Source organism: Danio rerio, chromosome 15 (genome assembly GCF_049306965.1).
Source record: "Danio rerio strain Tuebingen ecotype United States chromosome 15, GRCz12tu, whole genome shotgun sequence".
Classification (NCBI taxonomy): domain Eukaryota; kingdom Metazoa; phylum Chordata; class Actinopteri; order Cypriniformes; family Danionidae; genus Danio; species Danio rerio.
Genome location: NC_133190.1, coordinates 23,430,142 through 23,455,111, shown reverse-complemented (window position 1 = coordinate 23,455,111; position 24,970 = coordinate 23,430,142). Strand labels below are relative to the sequence as shown.

Genomic DNA, 24,970 nt, shown 5'->3' with positions numbered 1-24,970 from the left:
TCCTGCTATTACCTGGGTTAATCATCACTAAGGTCATATGTCCAGTCCAATACATAGACACTGTGTTTGGAATTGGTTTAGACACTTCTTGGAAGCATTTTTCGCATTTCCCCATGATGGCTTTGATTCACAAAAGAGGACTATTAATAACATGTTTTTTGTTGTTTGTCAGTCAAGGAACATCTAAACCGTAAGTGCTGCAACTTTTTAAAAAGTATCAGTTCACTTGAGTGTCCTCTTATGTTTGTTTGTACAGTATGTGCATGTTTTTCATCAAAATACTATTGATAGTTTGTCACTCACCATAACTTGCTTTTGCAGGAATTTTATGGTGACATTTCCAGCCATTATAAGATCAGGCTCAGAGGCTAAATTATGTATGAGCCTTCTGAAACCAGAAAAAAATCTGCAGCTTACCATTACTCTGGTTAGCAGTAACCAGAACCGAACACTTCTGCAGGAGAAAACAGAGAAGGAATTCCATCGCTGCCTTGACTTTCAAGTTATTAACATTATATTATACACAGAATGCTATATGGGAGTTGTTTAAAACAGCACATCTATGCTTTTTGTGGGTTAAATGTCTTGAAATATTTGTTTAACAGGCTCCTGAGTCAGCGTCTGTGCAGGAGATTTATGTGGAAGCTCAAGGGAAATACACACATCTGATCGAAAAGAGAAAAGTCAAGTTTGTTTCACATAATCCACTGACTCTAATAAAAACTGATAAACCAATCTACAATCCTGGAAAAACAGGTATTTTCACTTTACAATAAGCTAAACTGAGTATGCACTTGACTTGACAAATAACATTTATTTTATATTTTCCAGTTCAATTCAGGATTTTCACAATTGACTTTGACTTTAAACCAGTTGATGAAACCGTAGGTTGCAATTTATTGTTTGCATTTAAAATGTAATTGTTTAAAAGCATGCAATATAACCATTAATTATCTAAATTGTGAGTTTTTTGGAATTGAAGCTTTGTGTATATTTATTTGTCTATACAAATATTTGAAATGCTCCTTCAGCCTTTGAACTAAGAGTAAACCATGGGTAAAAATTCAGTGTTATGCAAACCTAAACTAACAGTATCTGTCTATATCCACAGTACAAACTGATAGCAATCCAGGTAAACTTTATTTATTGGTTTTACCTTTTTATTGTTTTTGTGAATAAATGTTCCTGTTTTTAGTGCATTAAATATCTTCAGTACCTTCTCATGAAAACAGGACAATCGAGGGAACAGAATTAATCAGTGGATTAATGCCACATCCACCCATGGCAAAATTCTGCAGCTTTCCCATTCATTGAACCCAGAGGCTTCTGTTGGTTTATATGAGCTGTCAGTTGAAACCAACAAGGGAAAATTTCTAGAATTTTTTCAGGTTAAAGAATATGGTGGGTATAAGCATTATTTTTAGACTATGTTTTGAAAATAAAAAAATTGGCCATTTTCCAAAAGTGGTAGTTCACCCAAAAATGAAAATTTGTGGTTCCATATGCCTTTTGAAGATCACAAAACACATTTCAAGTATGTTGGGAAAAGGTAGCCATTGACATCAATAGTAATAGGAAAAACTACACTCAAACTACTTATTTAAGATGAGCTGAAACAACACAATTCTACAGACAATTTTTTAGGAAACTTAATTATTTTATGTTCAATCCATTTAAATTTGTTACATTGACTTAATTGATTTGTGTTGGGACAACATGCATAAATTGTGTGGAACCCTGCACGTTTTACAGTGTACCATAGAAGTTAGTGGCTACCAATTTCCAACATTTTTCAAAATATCTTCTGTGTTTAACTGAGAAAAAAATATCAAACGTGTTTAAACAGGGGCAGCACAATGGCTCAGTTGTTAGCCCTGTTGCCTCACACCAAAAAGGTCCTGGTTCGAGTCCCAACTGGATCAGTTGGCATTTCTGTGTGGAGTTTGCCTGTTCTCTACATGTTGGCGTGGACTTCCTTTGGGTGCTCCGGTTCTCCCCACAATCCAAATACATGTGCTATAAGTGAATTGAATAAGCTAAATTGGCCGTAGTGTGTATGAATGTTTCCCATTGTTGGGTTGTGGCTGAAAGGGCATCAGCTACGTAAAACATGCTGGATAAGTTGGCATTTCGTTCCTCTGTGGCAACCCCTGATTAATAAAGAGACCATGACGAAAATAAACAAATGAAACCCACGTTCCCTTTAATAGAGAACGGAGACGTGTGTCTGAATAAACAGACTTTGGGAGTGCTTTAGACGACCAATCATTTCTGTAAATATAAAAACGGGTCAATGAAATGCCAATTGAATTGACGGAGCTTAGCTCCACAGCTGTGTGAGTTAGCTCATCAGAATTTTGCCTGCTGAAGACCCGATCGCTCAGCTCCCAGCTGGAGACTCAGGTGCTGTGGCAGTGGAGACACACGTCTCCGTTCCCTATTCGGGGAATGTGGGTTACGTACATAACCTGAACGTTCCCCTTCATATGAGAACTTCTACGTGTGTCTGTATAAACAGACTTTGGGAGACTGTATGGAAAGCGCCACAGCAACCAAGCCCGTCGTGCTCCTGATGTGTAGTTTGCCAAGCCAAAGCGTGAGCGCACTGATATCACCAAGAGCTCAACCTTCCAACGTCCCCTAGGCCCAACATATTACCATTACATGGTAATAAATGTTTAAAGTTTAATCGGGGGTCGTAAGTGTGCTTTTATCTAGCTGAAATAGACTTGGGATTTTTGGAAATACGACAGTACGTTGGGAAAGCCTCAGTCCCCGCAGGGGGAGGACGCAGCAGAGACCACCTGCTACCCAGAAGGGGAGACCTGATGGTAAGGAGGCATATGGGCTAGCCCTAATGAGAGGGAGTGCTACATATGATAAACTGGTTAGGGATTAGGGAAGACACGGGACCGCCTGATAAGGGGGAACACACCGTGGTTATAATGCATATGGCATCACCAAATGGGGATACATATAGCTGGCACCGATCCTTAATTAGTGTATAGACCAAATGGGCGTACCAACCGCACACTGAGCCATGCATTTGACTCCTCCGCTGAGTCAATGATTATGATTAGCATCAACTAACCATTGGGCCAACCTCTGTTTTGATACACAACTTCCCTTCTTCCGACCACCATAACAGATAAAGAGCTGTTCACATGATCTTACATTTTGCATTTGTTCCACGTAAAGGCGCAAAGCGCGAAAGGGACACAGCAGTAAGTGGGTTGAGCCTGCCTCAGGTTCACCACCTGATCTCTAAATGGGGTGGTAGGAACCTTGGGCACATAGCCAGGCCGGGGTCTCAGGACAATGTGAGAGTAACCGGGCCCAAATTCACGATCCGCTGACCGAATATGTCTTCAGATTCCCAACTTTCTTGAATGACGCCAATGCGATCAGCAGAGCTGTTTTTAATAACAGAATTTTAAGAGATACTGACTTGAGTGGCTCAAACGGATCTCTCTGCAGACCTGCTAGGACTAGAGAGAGATCCCAAGAGGGCATGAGAGGGGGGCGGGACGGATTTAACTGCCGCGCGCCTCTGAGGAATCGGATGATTGGATCATGCTTCCCGAGACTGTTGCTATCTACCGCGTCATGATGAGCGGAGATTGCAGCCACATAAACCTTTAGTGTGGAGGGTGACAGCCTACGCTCCAGCTTATACTGAAGGAAGGATAACACAATGCTAATCTGGCAAGTTCGGGGGTCTTCTCGACGAGAAGTGCACCACTCAGAGAATAGACTGCACTTCAGAGCATAGACATGCCTCGTGGAGGGTGCTCTAGCCTAAATGATGGTGTTAAGTACCGCGGGCGGTAAGTCACCTAAGTCTTTGGGGCTCCATCTATGGACCACACGTGGAGGTTCCAGAGATCTGGGCTTGGGTGCCAGATGGTGCCTCATCCCTGAGAGAGGAGGTTCTCCCTTAGGGGAATGCGCCAAGGAGGGGCCGCCGCGAGGAGTGTGAGCTCCGAAACCCAGGTCCGGTTGGGCCAGAGGGGCGCAACAAACAAGACCTGCTCCTCGCCCTCCCTGACTTTGCACAAAGTTTGTATGATTAGGCTCACTGGGGGAAACACATATTTGCGCATGCTGTGAGCCAGTACATCCGTGCCGAGGGGGGCTTCGGTCAGGGAATAAAACAGCTGGCAATGTGCGTTCTCAGTGGAAGCAAACAGATCGATCTGGGCTTCCAGCGCGCCCAGAATGTAGATGGCATGCAGCACCCTGGATGGAATCGGGGTGGAGTCTCCACTCTCCCCGAGACACTAGCTGCCGTGAGAGCGCATCGGCTACACGGTTGAGCTTGCCCAGAATGTAGATGGCATGCAGCGATTTCAGCCGCTTTTGACTCCAAAGGAGCAGAAGGCGAGCGAGCTGAGACATGTGGCGGGAGCATATACCCCCCATACGGTTGATATAAGCCACCGTTACCATGCTGTCCGTCCTGACCAGCATGTGTTTCCGCTCCAGCACCGGTAAAAAGCGGCAGATAGCTAGATACACTGCCAACAGCTCCAGGCAGTTGATATGCCAATGCAGGCGGGGTCCGGACCACAAACCTGCGGCTGCATGCTCATTGCACACGGCCCCCCAGCCCATGCTGTAGGCATCTGTCGTTACTACAACATGCCTGGATACTAGACCTAGGGGCACTCCGGCCCGTAGAAAAACCAGATCCTTTCAGTGGCTGAGGGTGCGGAGACACAGCGGAGTGACGTGCACCTGGTGCGTGCCTGCGTGCCATGCACGTTTGGGGACTCGATCGCGAAGCCAACGTTGAAGTGATCTTTTATGAAGCAAACTGAGCGGCGTAACTGTGGCTGCATTGCCATATGCCCCAGGAGCATCTGAAAACATTTCAGTGGGAACACTATCTTCCTGTGGAGCTAGTTTACACAGGAAAGCATCAGCCTGGCGCGCTCCTCAGAGAGGCACGCAATCATAGCGACCGAATCCAGCTCCAGCCTGAGATAAGAGATCCTCTGCACAGGGCAAAGTTTGCATTTCTCTCGGTTGACCTGAAACCCCAACTGGAGTGGCGCTAGGGCACCCTCCGCGAGCTTGGTGAAAACCTGCGGAGACAGAGAGAGCCCGAAGGGAAGGACTTTGTATTGCCATGCCTGTCCTTCGAACGCTAACCGGAGAAAGGGGCGGTGGCGTGGAAGAATGGAGACGTGAAAATATGCGTCCTTCAGGTCTATGGCTGCAAACCAATCTGCATGAGCATTCTGAAAGGTATTTTGTGTAAATGACAGTTCAGGCTGCACAGATCTAGGATTGGCCTTAACCCCCCGCTCATTTTGAAATATGGGCTGCAAAACCCGGACTTCATCTCGGCTGGAGGGACCTACTCGATTGCATCCTTCGCCAGGAGGACAGCAATCTCCTCTCGCAAGACAGAGGCGCTCTCGAGGATGACTCTCGTGAAAAGGACACCAGTGAATTTGGGAGGGCGAATAGTGAATTGTATCACGTAGCCTAGTATGATCGTCCATATGAGCCACCGCGACGCGCTGGGCAGCGCTAACCAAGCTGACAGAGCGTGCGCTAATGGCACCATTGGAGCAATCGCTGATGTGCCAGCGGAGGGGCAGCTTGGGACGAGAGTGCTCATCCTGGGAAGCGGTGCGGCCCGAGGAAGAGCGGAAAATAAGAGAATCTCTCTTACCTTCCTCCCTGGATCCCACAGTGAGGCCGGAGTGAGAGAAAGTAGTCTGTTCTGCTGCACTCTGAGGGCCTGAGGCGAAGGTTCCTGCTGCTGCGAGCTGGAAGGCGGAGCGTCCTAGACTGGCAGTGATCGGGTTTGCGCATCCGGAGAGATAGGAAACTGCTCTTTTATTGAGAATTTGGTTGCCGCCAGCCCGGAGGCCAGCAGCGAGGGATTTAAAGTTCGCTTCACTTTGGAAAAAGCTCGCTTCACTTGGGGAATTGCCTCATAACCCCTGGCCGCTCCGTCATCGAGAGAGGTGAGAGCGGGAGCCCATGAGGTCCAGGCAGAAAAAGGTGCCCTCCATGCCTGCGTGAGCTTTCTGTGTAACTCCGGGAAGAAGGGGACAGAGGGTCTGGAAGGCTTGGTCTTCTTCTTTACCCCCACGTAGCACCCATCTAATCGGTTCGGCCGCGGTTCTGGGGGACAAGCCATCTCCAGTACCATGGCCGAAGCAGCCTGGGATAACACGGCTAACATGTCCGACTCCAGGTCTGAAACCTTGCTGACAACACCGAAGGGTGGCAGAGGGTCCGGATCTTCATGGGAGCATGTCAACCTGCCCTCCGATGCTTCGATGGAGATCATGTCCCCGGTGTCATCTAATGAGAGCGCGGCCTGCCCGGAGGATGGACCAGTGCTTACACTTGAAGCAGAAACAGAGCGCACTGATGAGGAGCAAGGGGTTCGCGGGCCCGAAGGCGACGGATTAGCCCCCACTGTAACCCTCAGGCCTGCCCGAGTCCTAACCGTTTGGCTGGGAGCAGCAAGGGTGACTTGCTCTAATAAAAGAGCTCGCTGCGACCTCAGTTGCGCAACAGTCAAGCCATCGCAGTGCGAGCAAGAACTGTCCGCGAGCACCACATCGACATGTTGGACCCCTAAGCATGTGACGTAATACTCGTGCCTGTTATCCGGGGCGAGGAAACCACAGCATCCAGAAATGAACGGTCAAAACAACATCTTTAAAAAGACGCGCTGCATGACCGTATGCTGTCTTAGATATGTTACGTCCCGACCAGTCTAGGGTTGGTGGGAACAATAACAAGTGTAAAAAAAATAAATAAAGAGAAACTCAAATACTCAATTTAGGGTTTTCCCCTTCTCCTGTCCCAACTCACAATAATCACAACGCTGATCAAGTAGTAACAATATTTATTTACTTAGAAAACAAAGATAGAAGCATCTCTTCGGAAGGGAATCCAGGCCAAAATAATAAACAAAAAGACAGCTAACTTGCGGGGAAATAATTCTAACTTACCTGCTCAAATAAAAGTACCCCAAATAAAATTACAGCAAGCTTCCCTTTCTCCCTTGCTACCACAAACCAGGAGAAAACGTTTTAAAGTAAATGGCGATTCCCAACCTACCGCTTCTGTTTCTCCAAAACTAATATATATAAATAGGTATTTAATCAGAAAAGCCAATAGATTCACATTTCACAGAGAGCCGTTTAAGAAAATAATTAAATTGTCAGTAACAGAAATCTATTCAATTCACCCCAAGTCAACCAACAGTTTGGGGCAGGAGATAGGAGACGCTCGGAACAACAGCAGCGACGACGACGGAGATTTGCGACCTGCACCGAGCAGAAAGATCTCCCCATTGTTCCTCTCCTCCAGCTTATATACGCTCCCACACGCAACACGGCTGGACCGCAATCAAGCGCAGCTCTAGAGGGAGGGGGAGAGAGAGAGAGAAAGCTGCGCATGCTCCACAGCGCACAACACAACATCAGCTCCAAATGCATAAACAAAACACAAATCTGTATATATATAATATTTATATATATAAAATTAGCAAACAAATAATTAATACGTTCTATAACGTAACAGATAATTCTGCCCTTACTTGAAACTGGTCTTTTGGAACACCAGTGAAACGCCATGGGGACGGGAAACCCAGCTCGACCGCCGCTTCCCTCGCACCGATGAAAGGAATGCTTTCTTCGTTTGGAAGTCAGCTCAGCAGAAAGGGTTCTTCAGGTCTCAGATCGGGTCTGAAGCAACAATTCTGACGAGCTAACTAACACAGCCAACTGCTATAGCCCTAATTGGTTCATCAGTTTCAGCTGTGGAGCTAAGCTCCGCCAATTCAATTGACATTTCATTGGCCAATTTTTATATCTTCAGAAATGACTGGTCGTCTAAAGCACTCCCCAAAGTCCCATATGAAGGGGAACTTTAGTTTACACTTCTCAAATGGAGACAAGCAGGAGAGTTCTCGAGACCTACCTGAGCTCGAACTCCTCTCTTACTCTTCTAACGGGAGGGAGCCCCTGGCTTGAGGATATTACCAGCTCAGGGCTCTCTCCCGTGTCTGCATGCCAATTACACTTTATTATCAGCTAAGTGTAAACTCTTAAAATGAATGTTTAGAACAAGCAGATGATAAATTAATGACAATATAATATTCATGTCTGGGTGAATGATCACTTTTAAGTATCTCTGGCAGAACAATCTGCAGATTACAGCTTAACTATATTAAACAGCGATTTAGTGTTGTTTCAAATCTCACATGTAAGCTTGCAAAGTCAGTGCTATACATGTAGTTGCAACTGTGTTAAATGCAAATGCATGCAAATGTATTGATTAAAATACCAGACTGACAACCATTTTCTGCATGAAAGTGGCCTTGTTCCTGTTGTCAGTTTCAGACACTGACAGTCTAAACATAGCCCTTTATCTATGATAGAAATGCAAATTGTATAATGCAAAGAAACATTTCTGTGAATGTGTATGGTACTATATGGAACCATTAAGAGAGTGTATTACTGTTTTGAATGCTAACATTACAGTTTTCTTTATGGTTCAGTTCTACCGAAATTCGAAGTGAAAATACATAAGCCAAAGTTAGTAAGAGGTAATGAAAAGGAAGTAAAGCTGGGGGTGTGCGGAAGGTGAGTTGGTTAAAACAGTACATTTGAGCACATTTAGCCGGAAGCATTTGTTAACTAAAAGTATGCTTTGCATAGATACACCCATGGACGACCTGTTCTGGGAAGAGTAAAGATGACACTCTGCTCATCCAGAATAATCAATTCTTATTTCGGTTCCCATTATCAAATTCCATTTTGTGTTACTGGGTCAGCAGTAGTAAGTATAATTACATATTCCCTTGTTTATTTATTCAAGTAACATTTAAAGCATGCATACGCACGTTGTATTTTTGCAGTAACTTACTCGAAGCAACTGCCCTTTTACAGTGACTTAACTGTAAATGTGTTTTACAGTGTCAGGGCCTTAACACAATTTTATTTTACAGTCAAATATCCTTATTGCGACTTCTTTTTATGATAAAATGCCCTTTATCATGTTTTAATTTTACAGTATGACCATTTTTACAGTACTTTCACTGTAATTTATTTGTTTATTATTGTTCATTGTTATTATAATATCTATTTTAATTGGTTTACAAAAGTCATTTTCTTTCATCAATCTATTTTAAATACATACATGTTAATTGATCACTTTTTTCATAACTATCTCATTTTTGATTACAGTAGAATACTGCAGAATCCTAATGTGCAGTAAGTTACTGTAAAAGCTTTGAAAGGAAGTGCACAATACATTAGTAAACTGAAATGAATGAATGTGAAATTTGACTTCTGCCGTCTTTGCAGTAAATAAATGTGTAATTGTGGCAAAGTTTAACAGTGCACTTTAAATATACAAATATTTCCCCTACCCTTTTTTCCTAGCTGAACAAGACTGGGTGCGCCTTTGAGATGTTCCCCTTGTCATCTTTTATTCAAAAATCAGTAGTGGAATACATTACATCGCAGTCTCTCGAGTTCACTGCATCCATTACTGAGGAGGGAACAGGTGTGTATTGTAACAAACATGAAAAAAAGAGACCAGGGAACTTTCCAAATCCAATTTCTCCCACAGTCCAAACACATGCAGGATAGGTGAATTGAATAAACTAAATTGTTTGTAGTGTATGTGTGTGAATGGGTGTTTTCCAATACTTATTTATGGCTGGAAGGGCATTTGCTGCGTAAAACATATGCTGGAATAGTTAGCGGTTCATTTCGCTATGGCGACCTCTGAAATAGAGACTAAGCCAAAGGAAAATAAATGAATGCTTGATGATTTTTAAAACTTTATGTTTTCCAGGCATCACTGAGGGGGGGACCGAAAAAGTCACATTGTCATATATTATTGGTACAGTCAAATTTATTGACGTGCCTGATTTTTATGAGGAAGGATCAGTCATAAAGGCCAAGGTACACTATTTAATTTACATTTATAATTAATTATTTGCATTTCATATGGTAATAAAATGTGTGTGAAAACCAAATTGGTGGTCCACATTTAGAAATGTAACATGGGAAAGTTTTGACTTTGGTTACTGCGTTTAATTCTGCAGTGTTTTTGCTTTATTTATTGACTTGTATATTCTTTTTCACCAGGTTAAAGTTGAGCTATTCAATGGACAACCAGTTTCTAACATCAAGTTAGTTGTCTACGTCCCATCTGGGATTGGAGAACTAATCACAGACATCAATGGGCTGGCTAATTTCACCATTGATACGTCCTTTGGGATAGGTACTACTTTAATTTTAACGGTAAGCTTTTTATTTGTATCCCATCCATGTGTTGATTCTGTGCCACCATGCAGATGTATGAGGTGCCGTGTAGGATTTAAATCAAACTTTGCTTATCAAAACATACATAAAACACATGCATAAACACCGATAAATTACTCGCATATACACCTATACTACTGGATGTTCAAAACAACATAGATGAAACTTGTGTATATACATAAAATTGATGCATGAATACACCCACATACACACAAGCATACATATAAGCTTGATCCTCACATAAACTCTCACATTAACACACGCACGCACATATAAACTTGCTGCATGCAAACACACTCATACACACTTGCATATACATATAAACTAGATTCTCGCATAAATACCCACATTTACACGGACATATATATAAACTTGCAGCATGCAAACACACCTATACACACTCGCATATACATATAAACTCAATCTATGCATATACACCCACAACAACACACGCACATGCACAAACTGACTGCATGCAAACACACCTATGCTGGCATATAGCCCCAATGCCTAAACTCAATGCGAAAATAACACTCGCGCAAACACAGAAAAAATAAATAAAGTTCACAAACATGTTTATCTCGAATCTGGTTATTGCAAAGCTTATGAAATAGAAGGAATGCGATTAATAGAGGGATTAAATATGTTAAATTATGAACATATGTTATATAAAATATTAGTCTATATAAATAGACTATTTAAAATAAGAAATATTTTTATTTTAAACCTTTTAATTTAATCAGGTAATTACATACACAAATATAAATGGACAGATAGAACCCTTAAAGAACGTTTAAAAAGCAACCAGAACTATAAATATAAATGTTTACTCAAACTAAACTCCTCTATTCTATTGCAAATGTTAATGTAGCCTAAAGTCTTCTTGTTTTGTTTTTTAAATTCTTATAATTTTGATGCTTTTTTATGTTTTTACAATGTGGGTGTCAAAATTGCAAGATTTTGGTATCATTTTGATTGTTAATTATTCAGCATATACAAAAAAAGATAAATAAAAAAACGCTGATTGAAAGTCTCTGTTCATCATGTTGGTCAAGTTAACCCCCATGGAAAAGCTATATATATCCTCTGGACAGTCCTTTTGTGTTTAATAACTACTACTTATATTTTTACAGCAGCTGACATCCAGCATTTTGGTGCATTAGCCTGTTTATTGGTGACAGGAAAACTCACTTAAATGCATTCCTGCCCACTACTAGACATAAGTGTGTACCATAACCCTTGACGAATAGTGACAACAATAATAAAACAAACATAAAAAAACTAATATTAAACAAACATATTTTATTCAAAATGATTACTTAAGCAACCTTATATTTCTTAAACCATAATAACATTTCCAATAAATAAATTGTATAATAAACCTTTAATTTTGCTGGAGTATTCCTTAGCATTATCTTTTTATTTATTTTTTTAGAATTAGCATAATCTATTTTCATAATTCAACAGATGTAATTTGTCTATTAATTGCATTATTTCTGTTTCTTAAGCTTTGCAATAACCTGATTCATGACAAATAATAATCTTGTTCATTATGCTCAAAGGACTTTTACGTTGAAATTAAACTACTTCCTTTTAAAGTGAAATAACTTCCTTTTACAGTGAAAATTCATGCATACACACATATGAAATCACTTGCATATATGTATATACACAACTAACTGTATATATGTTTGTGAATTTTATTTTGTATGTTTGCACAAGTGTAATTTGTTTATGCACACATCAAGTTTACATTCTTATGTGAGAGTTTATGGGTGTATATGCATAGATCAAGTTTATAAGTATATGCGAGTGTGTATAGGTGTGTTTGCATGCAGCAAGTGTATATGTATATGCAAGTGTGTATGAATGTGTTTGCATGCAGCAAGTTTATATGTACAGTATGTGCGTGTGTTAATGTGAGTGTTTATGTGAGGATCGAGTTTATATGTATGCACGTGTGTACAGTATAGTGGGTGTATTCATGCATCAAGTTTATATGTATATACACAAGTTTCATCTATGTTGTTTTGAACATCCAGTAGTATAGGTGTATATGCGAGTAATTTAAAGGTGTATATGCATGTGTTTTATGTATGTGTTGATAAGCAAAGTTTGATTTAAATCCTACACGGCACCTCATACAGATGCTTTCCATTCAGAACAATCTATAATTCATGTATTCAAGCATACTGTAATTTCAGTATTTCTTCCTCAACATGATATTTCTTACTTGCTGTTTCTATGTAATTAGCTAATTCTAATTTAAAGTAGGTATTTGATTACATCAGTTTTTCTTTAGTAAGATGTGATCATGTGGTCTTTGATCTCACAGGCAAGTTTATTAAGCACACCAGAGTTTGTTCCATTCAGTTTTGATTCTGCGCACAAAACCCTGCAAAAAAAGCCCAAACAAGATTCATTTAATAAGAGCCAACTGGATATAAAGGCACTGGAGGAACCGCTGAAGTGTGGGGTGGAGATTTCAGTGACCGTGCAGTACACTATTGCTCGAGAGACTGCTGAAAGTGTTACCATAGTCTATCTGGTGGGTGCAGAGATGCAGCAAAATGCTAAACATTTTTGTTGTGCAGCTATTTTACTTTCTGTCCTTTTCGCTTCATTGTCAGGTTTTATCAAGAGCACAAATAGTCTCCCACGGATATGAGAGCATTGAGCTGAAAGGCTCTGACAGAGTAGTGAAGGGAGAAGTGACGTTTAAAGTCCCTTTTCGCTCTCGGATGGCTCCAGAAATACAGTTTTTGGCATACTGTGTGCTGCCCAGTGAGAATGTACTTGCTGCGTCCAAAACATTTCAAACTGAGAAATGTTTTGAAAACAAGGTGAGTCTATAAGAATATGGTGATTGCATTTATGTTAGAGAATATACAGTGTTTTAGTTTCATTTGTGAAAATCACCGACTGCCCATTATCAAGCTTTTCCACAAAGCACTATCTGTGTGGACATAGCTTTTATCTACACCATTTTCCACTAAGAAATAAAAAGTACAATGACATCAGTCTATTGACAACCTAGGACAGTGGTCACCAATCTCGTTCCTGGATGTCCGGTGCCCTGCAGGTGTGTTGAGGCAAGCTCCAACTTGCCTCAACACACCTGCCTGGGTGTTTCAAGTATACCTAGTAAGATCTTGATTAGCTTGTTCAGGTGTGTTTGATTAGGTTGGAGCTAAAATCTGCAGGAAAACGGCCCTCCAGGAACAAATCTGGTGATCCCTGGCCTAGAAGAACACATATGAGAACATTATATATGAGCAGTCTGTCAGGAGAAAGAATTTTTACTATCCAGTATGGATTAGTACACATTGTACAGTACCATTATGCTTGAATAATTTGTTTTATTTAAGCATATATCATTTATCACCAATGTTTAGTTTAATCACAATTAAATCCATAGTTTAATTCTTATGCTCAAAACTGTTTGTCATTATTCTATTTGGACAAGGAAATTAATTTATGCCAATTTTTTTACTGTGCATTATTTAGACCATTTTGAGGAATGTTAACAAAAACAATGGTCCCAATGTATTTCCTTTTTTATATTTTTAATTTCTATAGCTTCCAATACTCCAAAAAGAGACACATTGATAAATAATGTTATGGTAGCTGTTTTAACATTAAGTTATGATTGAATGGCCTCTCGTTACAGTTTTGAAATAGTTTGATAACAAGCAGGAAATGTTCATGGACCAATGACAAGACCACATTGAAATGGTCTATAGTAATATAATAATAACATATATATATATATATATATAATAATATATATGTATAATAGTAATAATATATATAATATATATATGTACTGATTATAAATAAAGTTGTTTCAGGATGAACCAGATATATTCCCAATAATTGATTGGTTAATATATCGTGTCATAGGTCTCGCTGCGGTTTTCACCAACTACTGCAGTTCCAGGTGAAGAAAACACTCTCCAGCTCTCAGCTCAGCCTGGTTCACTGTGTGGTATCAGTGCTGTAGATCAGAGTGTCCTGATCCTGGAGTCAGGACAACGCCTGGATGCTGACAAAGTAATGTCTTTTAGACCTGTTCTCAAGCTTCTTCAGTGAACATTCTTCACTCTAAAATGGTTATGTCACTGGATTCCTGTCACATTTCAACAGGTGTTTAAAATGTTGCCAACAATGACTTTTACATACGATGTTGAAGATCAGATGGAATGCTTGAAATTTAGATCCAAAAGAAGTTTGCGGTTTATGCCAGCTATTTCTCAATATGGAGCAGTACCATCCTACCATAATATGTACCCCCCACTTTCAGGGAGTACAGGAGATGCTGTGTTTGAGACTTTCAAGGTACGTATTTAAAGTTTTGGGGGATTTTGGGGGGGTTTGTGTTTAGAAAAAAACATTTTGGGATTTTGGGGGGTTTGTGTTTGTGAAAGATGTATTACAATTGAGACTGTGTGCAGTTAATGTAACAGACTTTTTCTCTTGATTTTTTTACATTGACATCGGAAACAGAACATGGGATTAAAGGTGGCAACAAATTTGGTTATTAGAATCCCACATTGTATTAAATTCAGAGATGTATTGTTTCAGAGAGCATATGGTGGTAAGACATCAGTTTGTTATATCTCTCTCTCACTCGCTTTACACATATATACTGATCAAAAAATAAAGGGAACACTTGAAGTTACATTGTGTTGTTTAAGTGTTGCCTTTTATTTTTTTGCAGTATGTATGTATATATGTATACATATATGTTGATTTGCAGGTTATGGTGTTGGTTTTGGTTATGGAGCTGTTCCACGTGGAATAGATCCTCCTGCAATTCCGGCTTTAGCAGGAGCACCAGGTCAGGAATAGGATCTTTCCATATTTTTATGTATGTTTATACTTGGACCAAGAATAACCTGTATGAATCTTGAAATGGCTTTACAGGAATAGTTAACCTTGAAGAGAATGTGAAATCCCCTTGAGCAAACAATGTTTATATTAATAATCAATCAATTGATTAATTATTAACCTTAATGCAAAATAAGTAATGTGTCTACTTTAGTGGCACATTGTTACCACAGGATGTCCGCAGGGTCTTAAAAAGTTTTAAAAATTTATAAATTAATATAGAGAAATTTAAGGCCGTCAAAAAGTATTTAAAAGTCTTATATGTTATTTTGCCAGGTATTACATTTTATATCATTTTTGATTCTGCAATGTATGGTTGTGTACTAAAGTTTACCTGAATTAAATTTGCGAATATCAGCATGCTGTGAAGTTTCTGAAATCAATGAAATCCTGCTCGATTTGACATCATGCTGCTTTGTTTACTTAAGTAACCAAGGCAACACCATTATTTCTGCAGTTCTATAGGCGCCAACTTGCTGAATTAGCTAGATTTAATAGATTTTGATTTAATATAAATTAATAATGTTTTACTTTTGGATTAATTTCTTATATTAATATTTAATAAATATATTGTAAGTTAAAATCTCACCAGTCTTTCCAGTTGAAACCCAAAGTGGCTATAAGGTCTTAAAATGTATCGAAAGAGAGCAGAACAACATGTGCAAATGGCACTCAAAATACTAGAACTCTGGATTGCATAAAGGCTACTGGGGTTATAAAAAGAATCAATGATTTATAGTTTAATCAACCATTTATTGATTATGTGCAACATCTAAAGTGTATCTTAGATGTATGCACTAGTAACTAGTGTTCTTGTGCCCATGTAAGCATATCATATACTGTTTATAGAATATTGTTACTGTATAAGTGTGTTATTTTCTTCTCAAATGGGCATGTGTGCCTCAGTATGTACAGTATAGATGTATTGATTTTAAGGATTATTCCGTTGTCAAACTAAACTTACAATTTTACAAAAACTACAGTCAATATTCTCACCCTCAGGTTATCCAAGATGTAAGTGACTTTATTCTTCAGTTGATCATAAGAGAAGTTTTTTAGCTGAAACCCGGGGACATAGCATTATTTTAGATATGAAGGAGAGAAGATGTCAAGCATAAAATCCGTCTTTTCCTTTTTTATTCTAATTTATTCTAGAGTATTTTAGTAATCATAAATAATCACAAAAAACATTTATTTCTTTAACTGAACAGACTAACATGCCACAGTATGAAGGCCTTAACATGCAGTAAACGTTTAGTGCAGCTTTTCTCAAAGTGTGGGTGAGCCCCAATGATAGGGAATAGAGATATAACAAGTCTGGCAGGCGCAACAAACCGGAATAAATGTAGTTATTTGCTCATGCCTATTCATTTCATTGTTTATTGTTCATGCACTTAAAACAAAATAACGCCATATTGAAATGACAATATTACCTAAAACAACATCAGACTGTGAAGTGAAATGTTACCATAGTAGCCTACAAGAATAATGTAAGGTCCGAATAATTGACGTGGAACTACAAATTAGCTAAAATAGTAAATATGACAGATTCCTAACATTTAAGATTATTATTAGACATGCTCAGGATCATTTGCAGAGGCTGTGTCTTTAGTGATCTTCAGTTTCTTGTACAGATCTCTTTACAAATTTATTTTGCTATAGTGTATTTTTAGAGTGATGGGTACCTGGGGATGGGGACCACTAGATTAAATGCACAAATTGCTTCTCATGCTGTAGCGTGGTAGCATCATCTTTAAACTGTGTGGAGGATACCATTACCATATCAGACTGGCTTCAATATAAATTCTTGTCAATTAAAATGGTGTGGCTAGTACAGTATGTGTTACTCATGTAGCATAGCTCGTGTAGTAAGTGTAGCAATTGTCAAAGTACAAAGGCTTCAGTTTCATTAAATATATACCCTGAACGAGAACATTTCCGAGTTATTATAATGTTAACTGAAATGTTTTATTATCTGTAGTAAAACAGTTATTATCATTATCTACCACAATTTAAATAAATAATAGAAAAGTAAAATTCAAATCAAATCTACTTGTTTTTCATATTTTTAATAAAAAAAAACTAAGAACAAAAGCTAAGTACAATATTTCAACACTGTATGATTGCAATTTTTCCTAACTGTCAATATAGTTTCCAGTAAATACAACCTTTTTTCCTTCTCAAATCTTTAAAAGTCAAACATTAAGACAACCAGGCATTAGTATTAATTTTGTCATAAACACATCATCAACAACAATAATCGAGTTCACAATAATAGTAGTGATGTATCATTAGGTGCAGGAGCCCTTATTCCAGCAAGAGGTGGAGTCGTAGCTGAAGCTGAAAGACTTATACCAAGCCCACTTCCAACTTTGAGCATCTCTCTCTTGCCTGAGGAGACAATTCGCACATTCTTTCCAGAAACTTGGATCTGGGAAATTGTGGAGGTTGGGTGAGTAAATAATGGACTCAAAAGTATGAAGATGCTTATCAGGTTTTTTGTTTGACTGTTAAACAAGATATTGTTAAATCCATATTATTTTTTAGAGACTCTGGATCAGCTGAGGTTCCTGTCACAGTTCCTGACACCATCACATCTTGGGCGACGGAGGCCTTCTGTCTGTCCTCCACAGGTCTGGGTTTGGCTCCTCCTGCTAAGCTGATAGTTTTCCAGCCCTTCTTCCTGGAGCTCTCTCTGCCTTACTCCATTGTTCGTGGGGAGATCTTTGAGCTCAAGGCCACTGTCTTCAACTATCAGTCCAAGTGCATCATGGTGAGATTTCAGACTCAGCCTGATCCAATCAGATCAAATATTCCACTCATCACATGTGCTTGATTGACAGGTTAAAGTGAGTCCAGCTCCTTCCTCAGACTACACTCTCAAAGCCTCCTCTGATGATCAGTATTCATCCTGTCTCTGTGCTAATGGAAGAAAAACCTTTAAATGGATCCTTACTCCTTCTGTTCTTGGTGACTAGTCCAGTCTGAATCATTGTTTCTTAGAGTTTACGTCTGCTGTATCTTCACTCACATGTCTTGTGTTGCAGGAGTGGTGAATGTTACAGTCAGTGCAGAGGCAGAGGCGTCCCAGACTGTGTGTGACAATGAGATTGTGAGTGTGCCAGAGAGAGGACGCATTGACACCGTCACACGGAGTCTGCGTGTCAATGTGGGTAAAAAATGTATTGTCTACAGACTCTCATATTGTCTAAAATAGTTCCTTATAAAAGTCATTGACCATGAGAAGCTAAATTGTGCTGACATGAACCTGTGTCCCTCAGGCTGAAGGAATTGAAAAAACTAAAAGCCACAGCTGGCTGCTTTGCCCCAAAGGTAATTTCTCTTTGCGTTCATACCATATGCAATGTTATTAAAAGATTTTGATTGGTTCTTGAAGTTACGTTGTGCCTTCACAAACAGGGCAAAATCACTTGGAGGAGGTAGAGCTGGCTTTTCCACAAAATGTGATAGAGGGTTCAGGAAGAGCCACTGTTTCAGTGCTTGGTAAAGTCATATATTAGCATCATATCATTCACATCTAATTTAGAAAAGTACATTCACATGTCTTCTTGTAGGAGACTTATTGGGCCGTGCTCTGAAGAACCTTGATGGTTTATTACGAATGCCGTACGGCTGTGGAGAACAAAATATTGCTGTTCTTTCTCCCAACATTTACATTCTGCAGTATCTGGAGAACACAAATCAGCTCACATCCGCCATTCGAGAGAGAGCCTCTGGCTTCCTTAAGAGCGGTAAGAGACATTCAGAAGAATTTCATCTCTCTCTCTATATATATAGCGTATCTAAAGGAAATAATCTCAATCAAAATACTGCACAGGTTATCAGAGGCAACTGAACTATTTGAATTTGGATGGGTCATATACAACATTTGGTCAAGGTGAAGGCAACACATGGTAAGATTTCTTTTTACTGTTAAAATGAACTGTTAGACTGAACTTTAACAGCTGTCCTGTAATGAATATTCATTCAAATCAAATGCTAGTAATAGCATGACAACTACATCACAAATCTTTAGATGGGTCTAAATAACTACATTGAACTGAATGAACTAACAGGCTGACCGCGTTTGTGCTGAGGACTTTCGGGAAAGCACAAGATTACATCTTCATTGACCCCCCAAAAATCGAGAAATCAAAGGAATGGCTGGTGAGCCATCAACGACCAGATGGTTCATATCAAATCAAGGGAAAACTCTTTAATAACAGAATGAAGGTAAACCGCTTCAAACTAACTTTTATTATAAATTTGTGAATTGCGTCATATTTTGTTCATTTTTCAAATAAAAGGATCTAGACATTGTTTAAACTAAATTTAAATAGGCTTTAATTTAGGCTTTGATCTTAATTCCATTGGTCCTTTGATAGCTTTAAATATAAATGAATGTGCTCTTTTTAAAAAAGTGCAGAGCTACAAATGCCTATGTGTCCGCAAATGTGGCAGGTTCAAAAACAAGACTGAGGTCTAATGGGGTGCTAAGGAGGGAGAGATTGTCACTGATAGGCTGGGCTTTCCCCCTCTGATAACATATATAATGTGAGAATGCCAATCAAAGTGTTTCTGCAGACTGTTTTTATAAAGTATGAATATAAACATTTAATGAATACATTTATAGCATTGGAAGCTGGTTACATTCACAAACTGTTGCCACACAACAGTTACAGTTACAAATTAATTATAGATTAAAAGTTCAATGAAAAATTTATAAAATTACAAATAATTGCAAACATTTGGGAAAGTTGTTTCTTTTATGTTTAGAAAGGAAATGTCTTCTGCTCATCAAGGCTGCATTCATTTGATCAAATATACACTACAGTAACACTGTAAAATATTATTTACATACAAATAGTTTTCTAATTGAATGTGTTTGAAATTTTCAATTATTCTCCCCATTTTAATGTATTTAAATAAGATTTCACAGTAAATTTTACTGGAAGTGAATGCAGAAGAGACATTAATATCAGATCTTTCAAACAATTCAACAAATCATTTGACCAGTGTTGTATTAACTTATTCTTATTTTTTTAGTAAGTTGTTATTATACTTACTTACTCCCAGGGCCATTTATATCGAAGCTGATATTTAGCCGCACCATATTGGTGTTTTGTACCATCTAGTTTTTTTAATGAGGTGGTTTGTTGCTCAACCAAATTGTTAATATACAACAAAACTATATTTGTAGATGTGTGCTTAAAACTGTCAGGGTTCTGCCACTTTGGTCTTGTAAATTCTTGTTTTGGTGGCAGAGCTCTGACACTACTCAATGTCTGGTCCTGTTTCTGTCTCTGTGTGCGCGTGCGCCGTCGTGGGTGTACGCGGAGTGTGCGCGCTGCCACATGATGTGGCCGCGCACGCTCTGCGTCCCTCAGACGCGCGCGCTCTTGTACTAGTGTTTGTGTTTGTATGGCGTGCGGAATGGGTCAATAACTTGACGCTGCAACGTGCACTCGTCTCACTGAACGTGACGTCTGCGTCTGCCGAACGTGACGTCTGCGTCTGCCGAACGTGACGTCTGCGTCTGCCGAACGTGTCGTCTGCGTCTGCCACATTACTGTTCCGCTGCTTTAACGTGACGTCTGCGTCACGTCTGCTTCAAGGGTTTGCAGCACATTGCTCTTATTTCTGCATTATTATACCTATTCATTCTCTATCAGTGTTTTCACTTATCCACAGTTATGTTTCATTTGCAATTGAGTGCTTTTTACCTTTCTTATTTATAGTTTTTTATTCCAAATGGTAAATATTTATACAAATGATTTAAACATTTTGGTATGCCATATATGGTTATTCCTATATTGCTTCTTTCATTGTGGTTACAGCTGATTGGTGTGTGTGTCTACAGTTTGCAGCAGTGTGTGTGCACACCTGATGGCTGTGTTTGACCTATAGTTCATGTGTGTGCTCATATGAAAGCCTTTGCTTTGAAATTGCAAGGAAATTCCATTATGAAAAATGTCTGTGTCAAAAGCATCCGAGTGTGTTTAGTGATTTGCAAATGACTGTGTAATGTTTTGCAAACAGTATGAAGCCATGTGCCTACAGTTGTGCAGATCTAGCCTTGTGTTTTGCTCCATGATTGTACGGTTTTGCTAATTGTAGGAAAAGTTTAATTTTAGTGTGTTAGCAATCATGAAAAACTGTAACTGGGTATTAGGTATAAACTAGGCTATTATATTGATCTACAATACATTTGTTAACAGTAGTATAGTTGTAAATATTAGTCTTCAATAAATATGTTTAAAAGGAGTTATAAATAAATAATCTTCAATAAATATGGAAGGCAATGTCGCAGTATGGAAGAGGAAGCACGGAAGGGAGGAAGATTGGTAAACAGGAGACAGGGCATGGGATTTTTTTATATATTGAAATGTACACATCACCAGAAAGCTGAATAAAAACAGTCTATCACTGTTTGGTGAATACAGTATGTTCATGTACTTTATAGCAATATCTCTGAAACAAATCAAACCCAGATTATATCAGTATTAGTCAGGTAGAAATTATACGAGTGTTTAAGATTGAGATCAGCAGTGTGTAAATGAAGCGAACAGATTTATCTTGAATGAGGCGTGTGTGTTCTGTACGGTGTTAAAATTGTGTTTTGTTACAGTGTTGTAAAGTTTTAGATGAAGTGTTTCATTTTGCAAAAGTTCTGATGTGTTCTGCTGTTTGTGTGCGTGGATGTGGAAATTGTGTGTAGTGTTTTGACAAAATGAGCCTTCATTTCAAAATTGTGCTTGAGCAATCAAAAAAAAAAACTGTAAATGAACAATGACTACAACATGTGACTGATGCACCAACCCCTGAACCAATGCAGCTTAACTACAAGCACAATTCCTGCTTTACACCCAAATTGCAGGTTTAAAACACACTTTTTTTTCAAAACGCAACACACAATTCTCTGCATTTGGCACAAATTTCATGCAGAAAATCTCTTGTTTTTACAAGGAACACACTGTCATTCACAATTGTAAAGTCAGTTGTCCTACTTTATATACTAACTCATCACATGAGTAAACACCTGTCACACAGAATTGCAATTTAAAAATCAGAGCTCATCTGGTTCATAACCGGTTCACTGTCCACACATGTTTTTAGTTGTTTATCTCCTTCCATATTCTCCATTCCTTAATCCTATTAAAGTTTTTTTCTGCTTGGGGATGGAAAGTGTGTATGACTGAAATTCACACAATTTACAGTTTTCACACATTTTCTGAAAGCATGCCTCATATTGTCAGAACTCTAGGGTGAAACCCTTCAATTCTCCTGCAAAATGAAACACTATCAACACAATGTAATTTCTTCTCAACATGGTATTTTGTTTTCAAATGACGCACACAAACCATCACATCAACATTTATAAGATCAGTTGAACACTGATGTGCTGAATGTAAAACACAATGACCACTTCTTCTCCATTCATCATAATGACTTACTGTCAGCCTTTTTCATTTAGTGTTACAGTTACTACAGACAGTACATATGCCTACAGAAGTGCATTGTAAAATATTTCAGAATATTGTTTTTATACAAAACACACAAATACCAAATATATTTTACTGTATTTTCACTTTACAGAGTGTTCATCCCAACCAACACAAAGGTGCACATAATGTGGTCTTCATTTGCCATTAACAGGAGGATTTACAGAATACTGTTAGTAAAAAACGAAATTTCAGCATACACTTTCCATCCCCAAGCAGGAAAAAAAATCTTCAATATGATTAAGGAATGGAGAATATGGAAGGAGATAAACAACTAAAAACATGGGTGGACAGTGTACCAGTTATAAACCAGATGAGCTCTGATTTCTAAATTGTAATTCTGTGTGACAGGTGTTTACTCATGTGATGAGTTAGTATGCAAAGTAGGACAACTGACTTTACAATTGTGAATGACAGTGTGTTCCATGTTAAAACGAGATTTTCTGCATGAAATTTGTGCCAAATGCAGAGAATTGTGTGTAGTGTTTTGAAAAAGTGTGTTTTAAACCTGCAATTTGAGTGTAAAGCAGGAATTGTGCTTGTAGTTTAGCTGCATTGGTTCAGGGGGTTGGTGCATCAGTTACATGTTGTAGTCATTGTGTCTGAGGTACAAGTAATTGTGTGTAAACAATTGGGAAAAACTGTAATAGTGACATTCTGCCACCTACTGGCGATTTTAGTTTTTAGTTTAGATGTAACATTTAAAGCAAATTTTAATTATTTTTGATGATTTCAAATAACATTAGGCTATTCAACGTTTTAGGATTAAAAATCAATGTTTTGGTTATTATTATTAATGGTTCAGGGTTTGGGTAATATTAGGAAATAATATTACAATTTTAAATATTGCTTTTCTATTTTAATATACTTATTTTTTTTATGTGATGCAAAGTTAAATTTTTTGACACTATTATGTCGCATGATCCTTCAGTGTATTGTCAAAGTTGTGCTGTTAAATGTTTTTCTATGATATTTTTACAGGATTGATTGATTGAATCCTGGCAAATTATTATTCAAAATATAAATACTATCAATGTAACATTATTGCTGAATAAAAATATATATTTTCTTTCAAAAAAGAAAGGAAACAACTGAAAAATAAAATATGTTATGTTTTTTTGTCAAAGAATCCTATTATTATGTTTTAAACGTAAAATAAAGAAGAAATGTGCTTTAAAAACAACACAATAATGGTTAATGTAATTTTCTATTTTTCTAATATTTTACAGCAAAAGTATCAGATCTAACAGGCGATAGTGATCGATGAGTTGGTCATCACTGATATGCCGTAGGCTACATTAAACATGTAAAAAATTAAAACACAATAAGACTCAAATATAAAACAAATTAAAAAAGGATTTTACAAAACTAAACGACATGAATATATTAATAAACAACCTAAACTTTACCTCCGGAGATGTTATACATTTTTTTTATACGTTTTAATGCTATCTTGAAAACAAATATCATTATATATTAACATATTTATATTTAATTTGCACATAATTATTGTATATTGTATAAGTTAGCCGGCAAAAAGCAGACAGACGCACTAAAAACTGCTCAAAAATATATATTTAAAAAAAAAAGGTAGACGCAGACGTCATGTAACAAGTCAGACGTTGATGTCACGTCCATTGAGAGGAATGTATGAAGGGCAAGAAAATTGTGCACTGCCTCACACACTGCACTGAGCCGTGTGAGCAGCGTGTTATGATACGTGTTAGCAAAAAAATAAATAAATAACTTCACTGCTACACGTGAATCACGCGTAACGTCTGGCTTGACACTTCACTGCCACACGTGATTTACGTGACGTTTACGTGACGTCAACGTGACGTCAACGTCACGTCTGCGTCTTAAATTGCATGGATTTAATAGCAAAAAAAATATTTTTTAAGACGTCAGTGAGACGTTCAGTGAGACGTTCGGTGAGACGAGTGCACGTTGCAGCGTCAGGTTAAAGAGCTCGGAGGAGCGCCATATGTTTGTTCTGTCAGCAGCGCGCTGCTTTATTCTCGGCGCCTCCGTCTAGTTGGTTTCAGTTTTGGTTGGCGCTGAGATGAAGCATGCGCGTTGCTTATGTGTGAGCGCACGGTACGGTGTTTATCTATCGTGTGCTCGTGTCTTGCGTCTTTTGTCAAAGCACGCGGCTCGGTGTTTACCAATGACTGTAAAAAATATGGACGACGCGACAGCCCTTTTTCCCATTGAACGCCTTGAGGGCAAAACGCCTGCTTGACGGGCACAAACTGTCGCAAAAGA

General features: G+C 38.6%; 1 protein-coding gene across 3 annotated transcripts in view; it reads left to right on the top strand.

The window, feature by feature from the left end:
* Positions 1 to 53: 53 nt before the first annotated feature.
* The window catches only part of a2m2b (alpha-2-macroglobulin 2, member b), a 32,405-nt gene continuing 7,488 nt past the window's right edge, over positions 54 to 24,970 (top strand). For all 3 annotated transcript variants that reach the window (XR_012390818.1, XM_692385.11, XM_009291710.5), the window contains exons 1-26: positions 54 to 190; positions 322 to 502; positions 606 to 756; positions 832 to 884; positions 1,112 to 1,132; positions 1,233 to 1,401; positions 8,537 to 8,621; positions 8,697 to 8,817; positions 9,423 to 9,546; positions 9,841 to 9,950; positions 10,137 to 10,292; positions 12,649 to 12,861; positions 12,944 to 13,156; positions 14,217 to 14,366; positions 14,460 to 14,651; positions 14,820 to 14,910; positions 15,073 to 15,153; positions 17,499 to 17,655; positions 17,751 to 17,976; positions 18,047 to 18,173; positions 18,251 to 18,372; positions 18,485 to 18,536; positions 18,624 to 18,707; positions 18,779 to 18,955; positions 19,042 to 19,117; positions 19,280 to 19,436. Coding sequence is in view for 2 of the 3 variants with exons in the window: in XM_692385.11 (XP_697477.6) it covers positions 114 to 190; positions 322 to 502; positions 606 to 756; positions 832 to 884; positions 1,112 to 1,132; positions 1,233 to 1,401; positions 8,537 to 8,621; positions 8,697 to 8,817; positions 9,423 to 9,546; positions 9,841 to 9,950; positions 10,137 to 10,292; positions 12,649 to 12,861; positions 12,944 to 13,156; positions 14,217 to 14,366; positions 14,460 to 14,651; positions 14,820 to 14,910; positions 15,073 to 15,153; positions 17,499 to 17,655; positions 17,751 to 17,976; positions 18,047 to 18,173; positions 18,251 to 18,372; positions 18,485 to 18,536; positions 18,624 to 18,707; positions 18,779 to 18,955; positions 19,042 to 19,117; positions 19,280 to 19,436 (3,366 nt within the window). In the remaining variant the exon portion in view is untranslated. The remainder of the gene's footprint in view (positions 191 to 321; positions 503 to 605; positions 757 to 831; positions 885 to 1,111; positions 1,133 to 1,232; positions 1,402 to 8,536; positions 8,622 to 8,696; positions 8,818 to 9,422; positions 9,547 to 9,840; positions 9,951 to 10,136; positions 10,293 to 12,648; positions 12,862 to 12,943; positions 13,157 to 14,216; positions 14,367 to 14,459; positions 14,652 to 14,819; positions 14,911 to 15,072; positions 15,154 to 17,498; positions 17,656 to 17,750; positions 17,977 to 18,046; positions 18,174 to 18,250; positions 18,373 to 18,484; positions 18,537 to 18,623; positions 18,708 to 18,778; positions 18,956 to 19,041; positions 19,118 to 19,279; positions 19,437 to 24,970) is intronic.